The sequence below is a fragment of the Mirounga angustirostris genome, unplaced genomic scaffold (assembly GCF_029215605.1).
Source record: "Mirounga angustirostris isolate CCGP_5_RB_7025 unplaced genomic scaffold, mMirAng1.0.hap1 SCAF_1, whole genome shotgun sequence".
Lineage (NCBI taxonomy): Eukaryota > Metazoa > Chordata > Mammalia > Carnivora > Phocidae > Mirounga > Mirounga angustirostris.
The window spans coordinates 66176447-66197850 of NW_026991709.1; the positions used below are offsets into that span (position 1 = coordinate 66176447).

At 39.1% G+C, this 21404-nt stretch overlaps 1 protein-coding gene across 2 annotated transcripts in view; it reads left to right on the plus strand.

Moving 5' to 3' along the window:
* Positions 1–3282: 3282 nt before the first annotated feature.
* CD86 (CD86 molecule) overlaps positions 3283–21404 on the plus strand; it is a 68031-nt gene continuing 49909 nt past the window's right edge. For both annotated transcript variants that reach the window (XM_045902974.2, XM_045902975.2), the window contains exon 1: positions 3283–3398. In XM_045902974.2, the coding sequence (XP_045758930.1) occupies positions 3385–3398 (14 nt within the window). In that variant the 5' untranslated portion in view covers positions 3283–3384. The remainder of the gene's footprint in view (positions 3399–21404) is intronic.

A 21404-nucleotide genomic window follows, 5' to 3' on the forward strand; every position in this document is an offset into this window, starting at 1 on the left:
AACACTATTATAATACCATTGACTATATACCTTACCCTGTACCTTTTATTCCTGTGACTTATTCATTTCATAACTAGAAGCCTGTATCTTCTACTCTCCTTTACCCAATTTACCCATCCCTCCACTACCCTCCCCTCTGGGAACCATCAGTTTGTTCTCTGTATTTATGGGCCTGTTTCTGCTTTTTGTTTGTTTATTCATTTGTTTTGTTTTTTAGATTCTGCATATAAGTGAAATCATATGGAATTTGTCTTTCTATGTCTGACTTATTTCACTTAGCATAATATCCTCTAGGTCCATTCATGTTGTCACAAATGGGAAGATCTCATCCTTTTTTATGGCTGAGTAATATTCTGTTGGACATATATACTGTATTTTCTTTATCTATTTACCTATGGCTGGACACTTGGGTTGGTTCCATATCTTGGCTATAATAAATAATGCTGCAGGGCGCCTGGGTGGCTCAGTCATTAAGCGTCTGCCTTTGGCTCAGGTCATGATCCCAGGGTCCTGGGATCGAGTCCCACATCGGGCTCCCTGCTCGGCAGGAAGCCTGCTTCTCCCTCTCCCACTCCCCCTGCTTGTGTTCCTGCTCTCACTCTCTTTCTCTCTGTCAAATAAAGAAATAAAATCTTTAAAAAAATAAAAAATAAAATAAATAAATAATGCTGCAGTAAACCTAGGGATGCATATATCTTTTCAAATTAATGTTTTCCTTTTGTGTGTAAATACCAGTAGCCGAATTACTGGATTATATGGTATTTCTATTTTTCATTTTTTGAGGAACCTCCATACTGTTTTCCACAATGGCTGCATCAATTTACCTTCCCACCAACAGTGCGCAAGAGTTCCTTTTTCTCCACAGCCTCACCAACACTTATTATTTCTTGTCTTTTTGATTCTAACCTTTCTGACAGGTGTAAGGTGGTATCTCATTGTGGTTTTGATTTGCATTTCCCTGACGATTAGTGACATTAAGATCGTTTACATGCGCCTGTCTTATTGGCCTACAATTGTTTATCGTATTCTCTTACTATCTTTTATATTTCTGTGGTATGAGTTGTAATGTCTCCTCTTTCACTTATAACTTTATTGATTTGAGTCTTCTCTCCTTTGTTCTTAATCTAGTTAAAGATTTGTCCGTTTTATTTATCTTTTTAAAACCATTAGGGTGCCTGGGTGGCTCAGTGGGTTAAGTGGCTTCCTGCTCAGTAGGGAGTCTGCTTCTCCCTCTGCCCCTCCCTCTGCTGATGCATGCGCGCGCTCTCTCTCTCTCTCAAATAAATAAAATCTTAAAAAAAAATAAAACCAACTATTAGTTTTGATGATCTTTTCTATTGTCTTTCTAGTCTCTATTTCATTTATTTCTGCTTTAATCTTTATTATTTCCTTCCTTCTGCTAACTTTTGGGTTAGTTTGTTCTTTTTCTAGGTCCTTGCAGTGCAAAGTTAAATTGTTTATTTGAGATCTTACTATTTTCTCAATGTGGGCATTTATTTCTATGAACTTCCCTCTATGTTTTTGCTACATCCCATAAGTTTTCATAATTTTTGTTTTCATTTTTGCCTGCCTCAAGATTCTTTTTTGATTTTCCTTTTGATTTCTTTGATCCATTGGTCACTTCTGATTTAGTAATTTGAGTCTTCTCTCTTATTTTCTTAGTCTATTTGTAGCTAAAGTTTTGTTAATATTTTTGATTTTTTCAAAGAACCAACTTTGGGGTTCACTGATTTTCTCTATTGTTTTTCTATTCTCTATTTCATTTATCTCTGTTTTAATCTTTACAGTTTCCTTCCTTCTGCTATCTTTGGGTTTAGTTTGTTATTTTTCTAGTTCCTTAAGTTGTAAAGTTAAGTTGTTGATTTGAGATCTTTCTTTCTTTCTTTCTTTCTTTCTTTTTTTTGAGATCTTTCTTAATTTTTAAAGTGTTTACATCTATAAATTTCCACCTTAGCACTTGCTTTCCCTGTGCCCTTCCTCCTCCTCCATTTTTCTCTGTTTTCGAGCCAGGTAATCAAGACAACATCTTCTGTATCCTTCTGCTTTCGACCTTAATTCATTTCTTACTATTCTGGAACACATATTCAAATAATTTATTTAGGAAGGTTACCTTTGAAGTGGTATTTTTGTTATTCTGTCTGCTTGGTAATATATTTCTATTGACCTTCCTATTTAATTGGCACCTTCTCTAGGTAGAGAATGCTACCTCAAAACTCTATAGATCTTGTTCTGGGGCTTTTGACATTTAGGGTTGAGTAAGAGGTCAAGCTGGTTTATCTTTCTCTGTAGTCATCCTACTTTTTCATTTTGCTTTTAGCTTTCAATGTCTTTGTAATTTAAAATGCTCACAGTGATTTATCTGGAGGAAAATCCATTTTCTTAAAGTTTTTTCGACAGTCTGAATCTTTTGAATTCCTTCATGGTGTCCCTTTCAGTTCATATGTGGAAATTTTTTTCTTCTGAAAATAGTTTCTACTTGATGAATTTTATGTTTCTCTCTCAAGTGCATCTCTTCATGTTAGGATACTGCTTTTATTTTTCAGGCCTCTATTTCAGGAAACCTCTCTTTGACCAATTTAATCTTTGCCTCTAGTAAGAATGAAATAATAAAAGCAGTAGTTTTTGTTTGCCTTCCTTGGTTGTGCAGCTCTCACAGGTCTTTCCCTTGCACCTAAAGTTCAGTGAAATCTTCTATTATCTCTGTGGTGGAAATCAGTAGGAAGAGGCTACTCACTCCCAATCCACATCCATAATAAATCATACTTTTTACTGTCTTACCGAAACTGCAGAATATTTTTTTAAAAGATTTTATTTATTTATTTGACAGAGAAAGAGATAGCGAGAGAGGGAACACAAGCAGGGGGAGTGGGAGAGGGAGAAGCAGGCTTCCCGCTGAGCAGGAAGCCCGATGCGGGGCTCCATCCCAGGACCCTGGGATCATGACCTGAGCCGAAGGCAGACGCTTAACGACTGAGCCACCCAGGCGCCCCAAAACTGCAGAATATTTTTTATTCTATTTATAAATGCAGAGATTTTTCTTTCTTTTTAATTATTTTATTTTCTAGGTTTTTTGAGGGAATGTCAGTCTCATCTTAATGTCAGGTCTGGAACTCGAGCCACTGAATTATTTTAAAAAATATATTTAGACGTAGGTCAGTGAATTCAAATGCAAGGAAATGGTTAAATTTCTTCCACAAGTGTTGGCAAAATCTGTAGAAAAAAAGAGGAACAGCCTTTATTAAAGAAAGTTACAGGATATACAGTCATTGAGAGGAAGGCTTTCACAGGCGTAAGGGGGTTGCTCCTCCTTCCACTGTAGCACAAGCTAGTACAGACAGACAAGAATCATTCCCAGACGTTAGCGCAACAGCCGACGCAGCCAAGATGTATCTCAGATGGTGAGTGATCATTCTCATTATTCTTTGACAGGCAATTAAGAGTTAAGTGACCTCAGGGGCGCCTGGGTGGCTCCGCGGTTAAGCACTTGGTTAAGCGTCTGCCTTGGGCTCAGGTCATGATCCTGGAGTCCCAGGATCCAGCCCCAAATCGAGCCCCACATGTGTATCCCAGCTCAGCGGGCAGTCTACTTCTCCCTTTGCCCCTCACCCCACTCTTGTGCTCTCTCTCTCAAATACATAAAATCTTAAAAAAAAAAAAAAAGGAGTTAAGTTACCTCAGCAACAGGCTGAGGTTGAGGCTGGTGCTCTGTTTTCTGCCCTTCCTGCTCAAGAACGCTAATATGTATTAAGGCATAGTTATGCACAAACCCAAAGCACAAACTCCTGGGATAAAGAACAACCTATGCTGTGAAAAATTAAATGAAGTCCCAGAAGCCATTCTCCCCTTCTGAGAGCATCTACTCTAGGTTGATCCTGTAGCTCCAAGGCAGGGGATTTTATTTTTTTTTTAAGATTTTATTTATTTATTTGAGAGAGAGAGAGAGCGCACATGCAGGGGAGAGGCAGGCAGAAGCAGGCTCCCCCCTGAGCAGGGAGCCGGATGTGGGACTTGATCCCAGGACCCTGAGATCATGACCGCAGCCGAAGGCAGACGCTCAACGGACTGAGTCACCCAGGCGCCCCGGCAGGGGATCTTTTAAAGAAATTTCTACCAAAGACGTTTCACTGCCACTCAAAGTTAAGAATTATTTGAGGTGCCAAAAAGTTTACCGATTGTTGGTTTTTTTTTTTAAGTGATTAATTTTGATTTTGTAAATTTGTTTTTCGAATATTTAAATGTTGCAGTTGTTGATTTTAAGAATCAAAAAATTTAAATGTCTGTGTAAGCATTACAAAGTCTAGAGAGTAAATTTTGTGTACACCAAGGCCAGTTTGGCCTGGGGCAGAGGAATAAGAGAAGGTAGGAGAGAGGCCAAGGAAAAGGAAGAGGAAAAAGAGGTGTAAGAAGAAAATGCAGAAGCCAGAAAATGAATCACAAACAGGCCATGGGAGATTGTGAGCAAGGTGAGGTAGTAGAAAAAAGTAGAGTAATAATTCAATTAACTCCCCAGTATTGAACACACATGATGTATTGTGTACTTTATTCATGGCATGTCATTGGATTTTAATCTCCACAATGACTCTCAGACAGATAATATCATTCTGTTTTATAGATAACTGTGGCTTAAAGAGCCTAAATAACATGCTAAGATCACACTGTTCATATAGGAGTAAAGCTAAAATCTTTCTTGCTGCTTTGCTCTGTACCGCAAGGTTTCTTCATGTGTGGCATGCCCCCGTGGCTGTGACTTACTGGAAACAGTCACATCCACCCTCCAGCTGGAATCAGTCATTATTTATTATTGTTCTTTGAAAATCTCAGTAACCCTCGTCTATGCAGTGCTTACTGGTTCTGGAAACAGCTTTGCTGATTTTATTTCAGAAGATTAGAATTTAATTTCCAAGGAGAGTCTTTTTCCTTGCAGTAGAATTTTGAAATATTACACATGTATAAAAAAATTCAGAATTTATCCTTTTTGTGAAACTATAGCAGTGATACCATTTAATTATGCTAACGCTGCCTGCAGACATCTATAGAACCACAGGCCACTGTCTATATTGTTCTTCTTAAGATTCGCTGTTTCACAGTGCCTGAAAATTGATAATGAACAGAAAATTTTAAAATATAAATGACCAATAAATAATGTGAAATCTCATCAGAAATAAAAGAAATGCTAATTAAAACAGTGAAATGTTATTTTTCTTTATCAAAACGGCAGGTTTCTTTTTTAAAAGTAACTAGCATGTAAGTAAGAAGCTTACATGTTTCTAAGGAGGGAGGAACATTTATACCCTTATTCCCTGCTGATGGTAATATCTTTCTGGACAAAAATTTGGTGATACAAATCAAAAGCCCTTAAAATGTATATGTTCTTGGGCGCCTGGGTGGCTCAGTTGGTTAAGCGACTGCCTTCGGCTCAGGTCATGGTCCCGGAGTCCTGGGATCGAGCCCCGCATCGGGCTACCTGCTCGGCGGGGGGTCCGCTTCTCCCTCTGCCCTCTTCCCTCTCGTGCTGTTTCTCTCTCTCTCTCTCAAATAAATAAATAAATAAATAAAATCTTTAAAAACAACAACAACAAAAATGTATATGTTCTTTAACCAAGAAGTTCAAATTTTAGACATTTATTATAAAGACATAATCATATATATTTGTAAAATTTTAGTGACACAAGTATTGGCATTTTTCTAATAGTGAAAATCTTAGAAACAACTTAAATGTCTTAAAATAGGTAATTGGTTAATTATGGAACATCCGTAATGGAATACCATGAATCATTAAAAATTCTACTGTAGAACAATTTTTAATGTGTTTAGCTAAAGAAAAAAAAAGCAGAATGTACAGTGCTACTACTTTTATGCATGATACCTATATATACACAATGTTAACCAGAAATACAGATGATTTCTATTTTCTACTCTGTGCTTTTGAACTTGGGTCACATCAGCAGGCAGAAAAATAAAACTAGATAATTAAAAAATAAATCAATTCTTGGCTTCTCTCAGAAAAGCAGACAACTGTCTAGTACTACGTGATCACTCATAATTTGTGGAATTCCATTTTTAGGGTTTTGGCCTTTTGTGTTTCACTTTTTTCTCACTTGACTCCTCTTCAAAATATACTCGCTAGATCCTAATAGGCTGGCTTTCATAGAATATTCTATGTGGAAAGACTGGAGTGCTTACTTCTGTAGTTTACAGATGTGATGGCATGGCCCTGGAGTGAGCTGCCTACTGCAAGGAAGAACAGGGCAGTGGTTAAGTGGCCATGCTTTGGAACCAGAGTGCTGGAACTTGAATCCTAGGCTCTTCTACTTTCTGGCTGTGTGACCTTGGACAAGTTGCTTAAAAATTGTGATCCTCAGTTTCTTCTCTGTACAATGGGGATAATTGTGATAAGTCATAAGTGGTTGTGAGAGATAACCCATGTAAAGTGCTTAGAACCTTGCTCTGATAAGTACTCAGTAATTATTATTAGTTGTTTTTATTACTATTACTATTAGGATTAAGAACTAAAGGGGAAGTGATTCGTCCAAGATTATACAATTACTTGATGGCAATGCTAGAACTAGAATTCAGGAAGGTGCAGTACCCTCTGGGCCTGTTAAGACAGGCTTGGCTCCCAGTGAAGCTGACTTGAAACAGACAGAGCCCAAGGACAAGGCCAGCCACTTCCAAGGAATGACTCTGATTACAATGAGAAGACAAATACCAGAAAGGAGGGTGAAGCTAAGAAAGTAGAGAGTCATTTTGGTTGCAGGGATGAAGCCAGGAGCAGAGATAATGCAGAACAGAAGAGATGGCTCAGAGATCTGCAGAGGCTTTTACAGACCTCCAGCTGTGGGTTTCATGGGGGGTCAACTTGGTTTAAAGACCCAAGATCTGGGTGATTAGACGGATGGTGGGTGGGGGTGGTTTCCAAGTATAGCTGTGAGAAGATACCTGACAGAGTAATAACAGAGGATGAGGTAGAAACTAGGAGGGGCCAGAACAAGGAAACCCAGAGCCCAGGTATCCAGCCGTGATTATCTCAAAGTTACAGCCTAAGTTTGAAGAAGAATAAACAAGCAAAGATATGATAAGAATTGACAGGATTTGGTTTCTGAAAGATGTGGAGCTTGGAAGGAGAGATCTAAGTACACAGTGGCATCCTTCATAAAACAGGGGATATAGGAAGTGGATTGGGTTTGAGCCAGGGGAAAGAGAGAACTGAAGGTAAGTTCCTTTTGCTGAATTTGAGATTCTGTGGAGGAGTTGGATGGTGATGCCCAAGTAGACAAGTGAATATACAGGTGCAAAGCTCAAAAAAGAGGTATAGGTTGGAATAGATGTTAACAGTATTCAGCATAAGTACAGCTGAAGGCTGAAATTCTCATTGTGGGTGAGCTCACCAGGGAGAGAGGATGATGGAGTGAGAAGAAGCCAAGGATGGAACGTGGAAAACCTTGACATTTAAGGAGGGAGATGAGGATGGAGAGTCCACAATAGACATCACAGAGGGACTAAAGAGATTGGAGCGAAGTACGAGAAAAGCGATGTCATAGAAACCAAGGGAGGAGATAGATGCAAGCAAGAATAGGACATCCCGGGGCGCCTGGGTGGCTCAGTCGTTAAGCGTCTGCCTTCGGCTCAGGTCATGATCCCGGGGTCCTGGGATCGAGCCCCGCATCGGGCTCCCTGCTCCGCGGGAAGCCTGCTTCTCCCTCTCCCGCTCCCCTGCTTGTGTTCCCTCTCTTGCGGTCTCTCTCTCTCTGTCAAATAAATAAATAAAATCTTTAAAAAAAAAAAATAGGACATCCCCAGGGAAAGGCAAACTGTATTTACCAAACTTCTACATTGAACAAATGAGCTACAACAGAAAAAAATGTGTCTAAGGACTAAATGTTAATGAATGAATGGTGTCCCCTCAAAATTGATATGTTGAAGTCTTAACCCCAGTACCTCAGAATGTGACCGTATTTGGAGATAGGGTCTTTACAGTGATAATCAAGTCAAAATGAGGTCATGAGGGTGGGCCCTAATCCCAGATGATAGGTGTGCTGATAGAGAAGGGAAAATTTAGACAGAGAAACCTGCAGAGAGAGAAGACAATGTGAGCAGACATGGAGAACAAGGCCATTCTCAAGCTAAGGAGAGAGGCCTCGAACAGATCCGTCCCTCACAGCCGTCAGAAGGAACCAGCGCTGCCGACACCTTCATTGAAAGCTTCTTGCTTCCAGAACTGTGAGACAATAAACTTCTGTTGTTTAAGCCACAGTTTGTGGTACTCTGTTGCTATGACCCTAGCGAACTAATACAGTTGGTGAGTGTGCATAGTAATACCTTGGTGAGAAGAGTGCGTACAGCCAGAGAAAGGAAACTGGGCATAAGCATATAGGGGAGGAAGGGAAGATAAAGGATCATGTCACCTAAGCTAAGAGAAGGAAAGTATTGCACAAAGCAGAGGGTGGCCACAGTGTCACATTCTGGAGAAAGGTGAAGTAGGAGAATGACTGAAAATGTCAGTCCGGAGGCCTTCGGTGACCTTTGCAGAGATCTCCCAGTTGAGTAGAGGGAGTTAATCATCATCAAGAGAGCTGAGAATACAGAGACAGCACAGGGACCACTCCTGCAAACATTTGGTGATGAAAGGAGACCTCCTCTCTGGACCAGACTCACCCCTGCTATCCATAACAGCCACGTGGAAACAACCAAGAGTCCAGTCAGCCAGACCTGGAGTTTTCCTTCCTCTACTTTAATTGCTAAAAATGCAGATACTTTTGGACGCCTGGGTGGCTCGGTTGGTTAAGCGACTGCCTTCGGCTCAGGTCATGATCCTGGAGTCCTGGGATCGAGTCCTGCATCGGGCTCCCTGCTCGGCGAGGAGTCTGCTTCTCCCTCTGACCCTCTCCCCCTCATGCTCTCTCTCTCTCAAATAAATAAATAAAATCTTTAAAAAAAAAATGCAGATACTTTTTCCCACCAAACTGGTTTGAGAAGGCTTTCAGGAAGAAAAGGATTTTTGCAGCTATCATTTTACGAATTAGATTTTTAGTACTGACACAGATTCCATTCTATTTTGTAAAGCCATAAGAAAGTTATTATTTGAGCCTTCTCAGAGATGAAGACTGCGGTGAATCTGGCAATGTAAAGAAGAAAACAAACACAAGTGGAATTTTGGGGCTCACTCATCATTTAAACAGAAAAATATAGTAGCACTTGAATAAAGAAGTATCAAAGCATTTTCTTAGAAAGTTCTGAAGTCAAAATGAGTCTAAAATTTGCTTTCTACAGTCTCAGGGATATCAGCCAGACAATCCAAATGTCACAGTTCTATTTTATAGGGGATCAAATTAATCCAATTTGACTGTACTAAAAGATCTAATAAAAATAAAAAGTAATTAATAGTTAAGTAAACGAATTAGTATCAGCCAGAAACTAACCATGGGATAAGATCCGAAAAAATAACTACCCAAAAGATAAACCTAGATCATCACCCTTATGTTGCAACTATTTTCAACCAAGAAAACAATAAATCTTTATCAAGAACCTGATTGTTTTAAGGACCCGGGTAAAATACAGAAAAAAAAAATAGCCAACATGTCATCTTTATAGTGTAATTAGGAAGACAGACCAACAATTATAAAATGAGAAAAGCATAGAACACTACATCAAAAACTAATGATGTACTGTATGGTGACTCACATAATTTAAAAAAATAAAAAAATAAAATCGCAAAGCAATCCAATGCAGTTAATAACTAAGCTATTTTAAAAAATAAATATAAATGACAAAAAATGATCCTTTTTGCTAGGTATTAAAGAAATGCCAGTTCAAGCTCCAATGAGATATTTTCTTTTTTTTTTTAAAGATTTAATATTATTTATTTGAGAGAGAGAGAGAGAGCATGAGAGGGGGGAGGGTCAGAGGGAGAAGCAGACTCCCCGCCAAGCAGGGAGCTCGATATGGGACTCGATCCTGGGACTCCAGGATCATGACCTGAGCCGAAGGCAGTCGCTTAACTGACCCAGCCACCCAGGTGCCACTCCAATGAGATATTTTCACTTATCAGATTAAACAGTAAACAATCCAATTCAAAAATGGGCAAAAGATATACAAGACATTTTCTCAAAGAGGATATTCAGATGACAAATAAGCACATGAAAAGATGCTTAACATCATTAGCCATTATGAGAATGAAAATTAAACCCAGAGTGAGGTATCACTACACATCTAGTAGAATGGCTAAAAAAAAATAATGGTAACATCAAATGTTTGCAGAATGCAGAGAAACTGGATCATTCATATTTTGCTGTTGGGAGTGTTAGATTGTACAGCCACTCTGGAAAACAGTTGGACATTTTCTTACAAAACTAAACATACACTTACCATATGACCCAGCAGTTGCAGTCTCGGGCATTTATCCCAGAGAAATAAAAAACCTATGTTCACACAAAACCACGACATGAATATTCATACCAGACTTATTCATAATAGTCAAAAACTGGGGGGAAAAATATCCATCACTGAGTGAATGGTTAAACAAACTGTGGTATATATGTACCATGGAACACTACTCAGCAATAAAAGGAAGGAACTACCGATATACACAAAAACTTGGATGAATCTCCAGAGAATTATGCAAAGTGAAAATGCCAATCCCAAAATGTTACATATCATATGATTCCATTTATATGTCATTCTTGAAATAACAAAATCATAAAGACAAGAAAGCAGATCGGTGGTTTAGCCATGGGTGCTGGAGAAAGGAGGTGCAGCTACAAAGGGTTAGCACAGGGGAGCCTTGTGGTGATGAAATATTTCCTTATTACATGAATGACAATTGTTACATGAATTTACACATGTGATAAAATTGCATAGAACTACATAAAACATAAAACTGGTGAAATCTAAATAAACTCTGTGGATTACACCAGTGTCCATTTCCTGGTTTTTAACTGTTGTACCGCACTTATACAAGACGTTACCATTGGGGGGAGGTGGGTGAAGGGTACATAAGACCTCCTTATACATTTCTTTTCAACTTTATTGGCAACTTAAATTAATTCAAAATAAAACATTTAAAAAGTAATTTAAAGATACAACTCAACACCCAAAAAACAAATAATCCAATTAAAAAAATGGGCAGAAGACATGAACAGACGTTTCTCAAAAGACGTACAAATGACCAACAGACACATGAAAAGATGCTCAATGTCACTCTTTATTGGGGAAATGCAAATCAAAACTACAATGAGATATCACCTCACACCTGTCAGATGGCTACAATCAAAAACACAAGAAACAAGTGTTAGCAAAAATGTGGAGAAAAAGGAACGCTTGTGCACTGTTTAGTAGGAATGCAAACTAGTACAGCACTGTAGAAAACAGTACGGAAGTTCCTCAAAGAGTTAAAAATGGAACCTCCCTATGATCCAGTAATCGCACGACTGGGTACTTACCTCCAAAATATAAAAACACTAATTCAAAGGGATACACACACCCCTGTTTATTGCAGCATTATTCGCAATAGCCAAATTATGGAAGCAGCCCAAGTGTCCATCAATAGATGAATAGATAAGATGTGGATAAAGAAAATATGTATTCAATGGACTATTACTCAGCCATAAAAAAGAATTAAATCTTGCCATTTGCAACAACATGGATGGAGCTAGAGAGTATTATGCTGAGTGCAATAAGTCAGAGAAAGATAAATTCCATGGGATGTCATTCATATGTGGGATTTAAGGAACAAAACAAACAAGCAACGGGAAAAAAGAGAGAGACAAACCAAGAAACAGATTCTTAACTCAGAGAACAAGCTGATAGTTACCAGAGGGGAGATGAGAGGGGGAGATGGGTGAAACAGGTGATGGAGATTAAAGAGTACACTTATAAGCACTGAGTAATGTATAGAATTGTTGAATCATTATATTGTACACCTGAAACTAATATAACACTGTATATTAACAATACTTGAAATAAAATTAAAAACAATTTAAAAAAGTAATTTAAAGAAACCCAAAATGTTCATCTTCACTAAATATTAAAGAAACACTAATGCAAACACCAATGAATATTTTTATTTATCAAATTAACAATTTATATTTTGTTGGGGTGGAGATAATAATGCTGATGAGGGGGTACCTGGGAGGCTCAGTCACTTAATTGACTTCGGCTCAAGACATGATCTCAGGGTTGTAAGAGCCCTGTGTCGGGCTCCACACCCTACTTAGGATTCTCTCTCTGCCTCTGCCCCTCCCCTGTTCACTCTCTCTTTCTTTCTCTCTCTGATAATAATAACAATGATAATGAGTGCACAAGAAGAATGGTGCTTTCATATACTATTGATTGTGGGATTATGAATGACTCTAACCTTTCTGGAAAGCAATTTGCCAACTATAAGAAACTTAAAAATGCTTAAAAACACCTATTCTGGCCAACTGCCTATTTCTCTATTCTTAATAATTTTTCAGTTCATTCAGCACCTTTGTTCTTGGCTACACATTAGAAATATGCCAAAATGAGTAACATGATTTCTCAAGGTAAATATATCAAATATGATGATTTTTAAAAAGTAACAGTGAAGTGTGCAAGGTTCCACGTAGCTGCTTTCCATTTGTCCGTAGGCAGTATGCCTTGGCTAAGTGCCAGAGTTTTGAGTCAGTCCGGCTGGTGTCAAAGAATAAGTAGTTAACGAGTAGTTCTCTGTTTACCAGCAGTGTCACCTTGGGGAAGCTACCTCGACCCCTGAACTTTAGTGCCTTCATCTGAAAAGTGTGGGAATGGGTACTTACCAGTGCCATGAGGCTTATAGAAATTTATAGTGGATGTGAAGTCTCATGGAAATAAAGTATTTCAGGCTTCACATTCTTTTCTTTAAATCTATTGTTTTCTATATTTTAAATTGTCCTAAATTTCTTTAGCTCTGCGTTTTCTGATTCAGTTCTAGCAAATGGATTCTTACTTAAAACCCAGAAGTCACTATAGTAAACCTCTAATTATAGATAAGAGAAGGGCAGGCTCAATGCAGGTGAAAAAGGTGAAAGCCAAACAACAAAGCCACATAAAATATATTTTATGTAAGGTAGGATGTCAAAAACATTAAAATAAAATCCTGTCCTATAGTTGGTAATTATGTATGTCTTCACGAAGCTATGAAAGCCCTGTTTTCGCCTTCTGGACTCAAATATGTTACATCTGCTAATGTCTGCTCTGAATTTATAGACTTGTTTGCTTATTAGTCATCATGGGTAACGTATTCAAATTTGCACTTCTAATTCTAGAAGATTTTTAAACTACCACTTTTGTTTATCATAAAAATGCTTATTCCTCTTCTGTAATAATTTCACCTTTAAGAATACAGATAAATAATAAGAGACATGGAAAAGATTTGTGTACGAAAATGTTTATTATAGCATTATTTAATATAATGAAAAATAAGAATCAACCTAAATTTTTCATAGTAGGTTAATAGTTAAGTAAATTAAAATGAAGTTGATGATGTGTGTGTGTGTTTGTGTGTGTGTTGATGACTTTTTAATGACAGAAGGAATCATAAGCCCGTGGAATTATAAGGAAAATAATGCATAGAAACAACATAGCAAGCAAGTATGTAAAAACAGTCATAGTTGTTACCTCTAGATTGGTGGGATTACAGAAATAGGTTTTTTTTTTTCTTTGAACTTGCTAAATCTACAGTGAATTTATATCGTTCTGCTAAGCAGGATGAAATCTAGTTAAAAAGCCGTCTAGTGGTGAGGTACAGTTTCTAAGTCAGGAGTGGCAAACATAGAATGCCCACAGAGACCCTCAGATGACAGAAGTGTGATGCAGGCCTATAGTTTATTATACCCTCATGGTGCATGAATGGTGGAAACTTCATTACACAAGCAAATGAGCCCCATGTTGAGCAAAGCTTCTGGTCACCACTCTGTTGTCTTTTGTGCAGGAGTGTGGTCCAGTACAACCTAATCTTACTTTTTGAGAGAAGTTAGGAAGGTGGACTTACAGGTGAAATCTCCTGATTTTTATGTAATGCCTCAGTGTCTAGAGGGGCAGGTTTGGCTCAGGCCACCAGTTTTGACCTCTGACCTCTGTTAGTGTAACAGAGGTTCAGAGGAGAGTGAGATCACTGTGGATGGGGTGGTTTAAGAATATATCGCATTCCAGGCTGCAGTGAATCAGGGCTAGAAAAAAGGGAGCTAAGACTATTAGCTTATTCACTTATTCAATAAAGTTTTATTTAATGTTGAGAAAATGAAGACGAATCCGATAAAGATCCTACTTGGCAGCTGCTAAGGGAGAAGGTCTCACCATAGCTAACACTTCTTACCACGTGGAAGGCATTATGGCATACTATATCACATCATATATTATTTCATTTAACCCTTACGACTCCAGGAGGTAGATAATATTATTATCCCCCATTTTCCGCAAGTGAAAACTAAATCTTAGAGATGTTAAATAACTTGTCCAGGTCACATAGCTGATACAGAGCCAGGATTCCAGATCCCAGTCTCATTCTAGACCAAAGCTCTGAGCAAGCATTATGAGACCATATATTATGGGAGATCAGGGGAGGATGAGATTACTCTTAGCAGCCAGACAGACCTGTGGGTGGAAAGAGAGAGCTGTGTGGTGTCAGGGTCCAAAATAAGCTCTGGCAACCGAGTGATAAAGCGAAGAATTAGGGAGCAATGGTCCTAGGGCAGAGGTTGAAAACTAAAGGTTGGTAGGCCAAAAATAGTACACACATAGATTGTAATCTTTAAAAATTATTATTCAGCCATCAGAAAGGATGAATACCCGCCATTTACATCAACATGGATGGAACTGGGGGGAATTATGCTACATGAAATAAGTCAAGCAGGGAAAATTATCATATGGTTTCACTCATGTGTGGAACATAAGAAATAGCATGGAGGACCACAGGGGAAGGGAGGGAAAACTGAATGGAAAGAAATCAGAGAGGGAGACAAACCATGAGAGACTCTGGACTCTGGGAACCAAACTGAGGGTTACAGAAGTAAGGGGGATGGGGGGGCGGAGTAACTGGGTGATGGGTATTAAGGAGGGCATGGGTGGTGAGGAGCACTGGGTGTTAACACACAACTAATGAATCGTTGAACACTATATCAAAAACTAATGATGTACTATATGTTGGCTAATTGAACATAATAAAAAATAAATTAATTTTAAAAATAAAAATTAAAAATTAAAAAAACCCTTAAATTATAATTAGTTACCAATACTTAAAAAATCTGGAGAATTCACGTAAATCAGAATACCCAGTAACGCTGGGCCCACATTCCCATATGGTAACAACTGGTGAATCTGGAAGAGGCTGCTCAACTTCCAGTGGAGTATAAGTTCTCCTCCTATGTGGCCTACTTTGCTCATTGATTTTCATTACCTGCCAGGACCCTGCAGGCCCTTGAGTCTAAAAGCCTTGGCCTAGATAGTGAAGCATCAGCAGGTGGGAAGGAATAACCAAATGGAATAAGACAGGTGAAAGCTGGGAATTACAGAAGCTAGGGGTTTTGAGAATGTGAACCCAGCAAGGCACTTCCCCCAGGGCACCAGATCCTAAGGCAGAGAGCATTACCTCTTCCCTTCTGACTGGGCTGGAAGTGGTCCCAAGATCTTTGCTTGGGGGTTGGAAGGAAGTGGATTGGTAGAGAGAGGGGAACTTGAGTGAGGGCTCAGTGGAGAGGTGGAAATTTGAGGGACATGGAGAATTTAGACAGCAGGGAGTGGAATAGTTAATTTGTCCATGCAGTGGCTCACCCAAGATTCTGTTTTCAAGAGAATTCTCTGACTTGTCAAGTGTTCATGGTTGTCCGGGAAAAAAAAAGTTAGAAAACAAATGCAAACTCGGTCTCTGTAATGCCTCTAGTTGTGTTTTCACACATACGGGCGGGGGAATCCCTTTGTACACCACTTAGGTATTGATCTGAGCGTCCTATTTAGTTCTGGGGGACCTGAGGAAAAACATTTCCTTGGATTAAAGGAACTTTGGGCAGGTTACTTGCTTCTCTAAAGCCTGTTTCTTCATCTGTTAGAAGGTTCAATAGTTTTCAGTTTTCAGAGGGTAAGGATTAAGTGAGTGAATGGAGGAATATGAAGTACATGACTGAGAGCAGGAAGGAATAAGTGATTGCTGTGATGAGCAGCATGGGGGCTGGGAAGCTTATATAGGTGTTGTCCCTGAATCTTTACAATAACCATATAAATTAGGTATTATTTTCCCCATTGAAAAAAAATGAGGAAATTGAGGTTTAGAGAGGTTTAGTAACTTACTCAAGGTTGCAAAATTAGTAAAAGGTAGAGTGGAGAGACTTACATAAAAAGAGCCAAAACCGCACCAAAAAAGTACACTGACATTCTAATCATAGTCATATAGCATTATCAGCTAGAAATGAAAACAGATTCAATTCTGCATCTTGCTAAAACCTTGAGATCACCAGCTGTGTGTCCCTAGGCAAGTGGCCTAACTTCTCTGAAACTCAGTTTCCCTATTGTAAATCTTTGTACATTTATTATATAGATTAAATGAAGTAATGCACTTAAAGTACTCAGCAGAATAGCTAGCTTATAAGTGATCGGTTAACAGATATTAACTTTAATAATGTTTACTGGACCTGCACTAAGTATCAGGAATGCAGAAGGAATTAAACATGTTCCCTGCCCTTGTGGAAGTCAGGACAGGACATCCATATGAGCAGTGAAATTTTAACACGAGGAGGGAACTGTTATAATGAAAGAATAAATTATGTGATTTGGCAGGAGGAAGATACAGATATGGTGAAAAAGGAGGGAAGGATGGCAGGGAAGTTTCCAACTGTGAACTGTGGAGTGATCTGGATCTCAAAGGAACAGGGGAATTTTGCATACAGAAAAGGCAAGAAAGGCATCCCAGGCAGAAGGAATAGCTTCTGCAAAGGCAAAGAACACAAAAAGTCCTGAAAGGTCAGGACAGTGAAACAGTTCAAGTGTGACTAGAAGGTAAGTTATGTGGGTTGACTGATAAAAGCAAGAGAAAAGTTGGATTCAGGCTGTGAAGAGCTTTGTGTGTCTTCCTAAGAATTATGACCACTAGCCCATGAGAGAAAAGGGAGCAAGTCTTCAAAGCAAGGAAGTTTCATAATCAGATTGCTTTTGGTGAAGGGTAATGATGGGGTAAAGGATAGTGAAAGGGAAACAGCCAGGAGGTTATTGCAGTACTCCAGACAACAGGTGACAGAGACCCCAAAATTGGCCACCAAAGAATTGGAAGTGGGTGGTGAGGAAGAGGAAGTAGAGGATGGCATAAACACAATGTGTGAAATCCAAGGTATGAAAAAGGCTTGCTCCCTTATTTACCACAGTCATCCCAAAGGACGAAAACAAAAACACAGAAAACCTCTTGTAAAAATAATCTCTTTTGTTTGTATGCAAATAGGCCATGCACAGTGAAAATGCAACTCAAGTATGATGACAAGTACAATATTTTGTTTCCAATACGTGAATCGCAAAGATTGGTTTACAAATGCTGTCCTTCTTAAGAATTCCAACTCCTCACATTAAAACTGTAGCCAACCAGTACAAGGCTTATTTGAGATTATTTTCCATCTTAAACCAGATTTGAGGAAAGCTATTTAAGGCACTTTTCAAAAGAAGCTGTCCTTTACTCACATGGCTGAAGAGTAGGAAGAGCAACATCTTGTTTTACTGGAAAATTTTTCCAAGTAGCAACGTGTCTGTGTGGTGGTGAATCTTCCAGACAATAGCATGTGAAGGGCACTGCAAAATTACATCTCAATGGTTCTGCACCATCAACTTGAAAATTGCAAATCCAGGTTGATAAATGCATATTTTAAGGGTTCCCAGAAGTCTTACATGCATTGCTTTTGGTTATGGAGATGCCGCAGGGAAGTGAGCCTTTGAGCGTGCAATGCCGCCTCCCTCAACCCTGTTGTGAAATGGAAGCTTTAAAAAATCCAGTGGTTTTTGGTTTGGTTTGGTTTGGTTTTTACAAGCTTAGTCATATTGGCTGTGTTCTATATGCCCCAATATATTTTATTTTACTTTGCAGAGCACATTTTATTTATGCTCTTATATAAATATTTTGCATAAAAAGGTGCTTTCACAGGGCATGCTTCCCTAAATTTGAAATATGCTGCCATTTGTTAAAATGTGTTAGTTTTGTTATGTATTATATTCCCTCCTCTGCACAAATAGGAAAAAGCATATGGACCGGATTCTTCGAGCCACTTTTACATTTAGAATACTACCTCATTTAATTTCTTCTAACTAAGATTTAAAGGAAATGGCAAATGTCAGATGCTGTGTGAAAGAGGTGACAGTTTCTCAGAATGTGTAAGCAAATGGGCCACTTTGAATTCAAAGATCACATTCTTCTGAATTTGGGTTTAATGTTCCCAGGTAACACTAAAGATTGAAAGGATAATACATTTGGAATCATATGTTTACTTTGTTGAATTCCACCATCACTGATGTTGGTAGTTTATTGGTATCAATTTTTAAACTTGCTGCTGTATGTGTTTCCTTTGTCTTGGAAAGATTTTACATCGTTTTGTTACTGGTTAACTAATAGGCCATCTTTTGTGTAAACTCTTGGAAGTTCTGAGAGTCTATGATTGTATTGTAAACATTACTAGATAGCTAGAATATAGAATTATTAAATTAGAAGTATCACTTTAGTATCACTTTAGTTCTTTACTGTGCCATCCATGACTGATGGTCATGCAGACACAGTGACCATTTAAAATATGAACTGAAGAAGAACCAATATTTCTTAGAGAAGCCTATCCCTTTTTCTTAACTGTGACCTATACAACCTATTTAGAATCTACCACATGCTCTTAAGAAGTTATTTAATCATTAGGACATCCTACGTAACTGAAGTTTTCATGTTGAAAATCATTCGGTGGCGGGTCCCTTGACATTGTTAGATTGGTCTAGGTCTCCTGCACTCACCTGCAGGCTCTGGCAGAGCAGGGACCCTCTGCTTTTGCTCATCTTGTATCCTAGGACCAACCCAAGGCTTATGCTCAATTCAGGTGAAGCATTTATTGAAGGGATGAGGGCAAATTAAAAAGTAGAAATTCCAAGTGGTGCAATTATATCAGTGGATTTTAAAGGATTATTGGAAAATGGGAAATACCGTTCAGATACAAACATGGGTAGAAGCAAAGGTGAAGCATAAAATACGTGTATTTGTTTGTCACGAGAGTCTATAGTTATTACCGGACCCCATGGACACCCTGGAACCACCTTGAAGCTCTGCCCAGTCCCTTTTATGATGTGTTTGTGCACATAGCAGGCAGGCCCGGTGGGAGGCATGCACTGGATGTGGTCTTGCTACCATAATTCTGATCTCTAGTGTCCAGGGGGTGAGTTGTGAGTCCCTCAGTTCCCCAAGCTGTGGTTCTTCTCCAGCTTGGCTTGTTTCCTGATCTGTGGTCCAGTTCCTCATTGGCCCCTGGGGCCTATCCGCCAGTGATGGGCCTTGTTCCACAGGGAGAAACAATGAAGAGTCTCCACCCACCACACTGTAGATATCACACTTCCCAGAAACTTCCGATACTGGGTGCCCCACCGCACATCTCTACCCCACTCTGCCGTGTCTCCACCAAATCCCTCACCCTTCTCAGAGCCTGGGTTTGGGATGGCTGGCTCCTTACCTGCCACCAAGGTTGCTGTCTTTAGCCTGAGTTCTGCGTCATGCCACATTCTTCATCTTCCCCACTTGCTCATACTGCTAAAGTAACAGTTCATTTAAAGGTCACACCCACCCCAGGCACAACAGTACTTCTTTTTCTAAAATGTGCACATCCTGGGGCTCCTGGGTGGCTCAGTCGTTCAGCATCTGCCTTCGGCTCAGGTCATGATCCCAGGGTCCTGGGATGGAGCCCCGCATTGGGCTTCCTGCTCGGCGGGGAGCCTGCTTCTCCCTCTCCCACTCCCCCTGCTTGTGTTCCCTCTCTCGCTATGTATCTCCCTGTCAAATAAATAAATAAAATCTTTAAAAAATAATAAATAAATAAAAAATAAAATGTGCGCATCCTGATACTTGCCTTTTGACAACTTTTCCTTACCCTACCTTTTACTACATGCTAATGTTATCTTCAGTCGGGATAAATGTACCTTGTTGCTGAAGTTCGGATATGTTTTATTAAGCCACCATTTGGTTTTGAGAGAAAGTGCAGACAAGGATCTTTTGCATTCACTTGATAGAATCTGGTAAATAGCTGTTAGTGTCCCTTGCCTTTCTGATTCTCCTTAGAGGCCATCTAGGCAAAAATGTGTCACTGAGTCCTAGTTTCTGTGCTCAGAAGTTGATTGAATTTACATTAAGAAACAATACATGTTCCCTCTTTCTTAGCACGCATGAATGATGGGTGTGAATTTGCATCACGAGAAAGTGAATGAAATAAGACACCCCAGGGCAGCTAGGGACACCAGCCCAGGACTAGAGAGGGGCCGGTGCTAGAGGTTCTAAGAGTGAGGGTCTCTCCCTACCTTGGTGACCCCTGTTCAAGGATGTAAATACAGAGGCTGCCAAACTTTGCCTTAAAAAAGAAGGTTGAGAAGACTCAACCTCTAGTGCTTAACTGTATAAAATTGCTTTTAAATGTAGGCCAACACTGTATCTCCCCCTCAAAGAAAAAAGAAACTTACTACGTTTCTAAGAATGTTCCTCCAGAAACATGGAACTGAAAGCTATTTTTTATTGATCTGGCCCTTAGAAAACAATGGGGACTTTTTAACGTACCTAAGGAACTGATATAAAAACATAAAAACGTATGATTCTGTGCCAGAAAGATGCAGAAAATGTCAAAATAGAGGGCAGAAGTACAAAACTAGAGATGTTTTGCAGCAATGTTTTATATATGGTATTTGATTACAAGTGTGCAACATGGAGAAGTGAACAGTGGGCTGTGAAATTGATGCTAATTTTCTTACCCACTGGTGTAGAAGCCCTCTAAAATACCACGTTATTAACTTGTTGCTTTACCAGGAATTGGTACATGTGGTTAGTGTGTGTGTATGTGTGTTTGTGTTTAATTAATAGACTTTATTTTTAGAACAGTTTTAGATTTACAGAAAAATTGAGCAGACAGTACAGAGAATTACATATACCCTCTCCCCTGCACACAGCTTCCCCTATTATTATGATCTTGCATTAGTGTGGTATATTTGTTACAATTAATGAACAAATATTGTTAATTAAAACTCATACTTACATTAAGTGCCCCTCTTTGGGTTCTACAGTTCTGTGGGCTTTGACAAATTAAAACACATATTCACCATTACAGTATCATACAGAAAGTTTTACTGCCCTAAAAATCCCCTGTGCTCCGCTACACATCACTCCTCACATTCCTTGGCAGCCACTGATCTTTTCCCTGTCTCAATGGTTT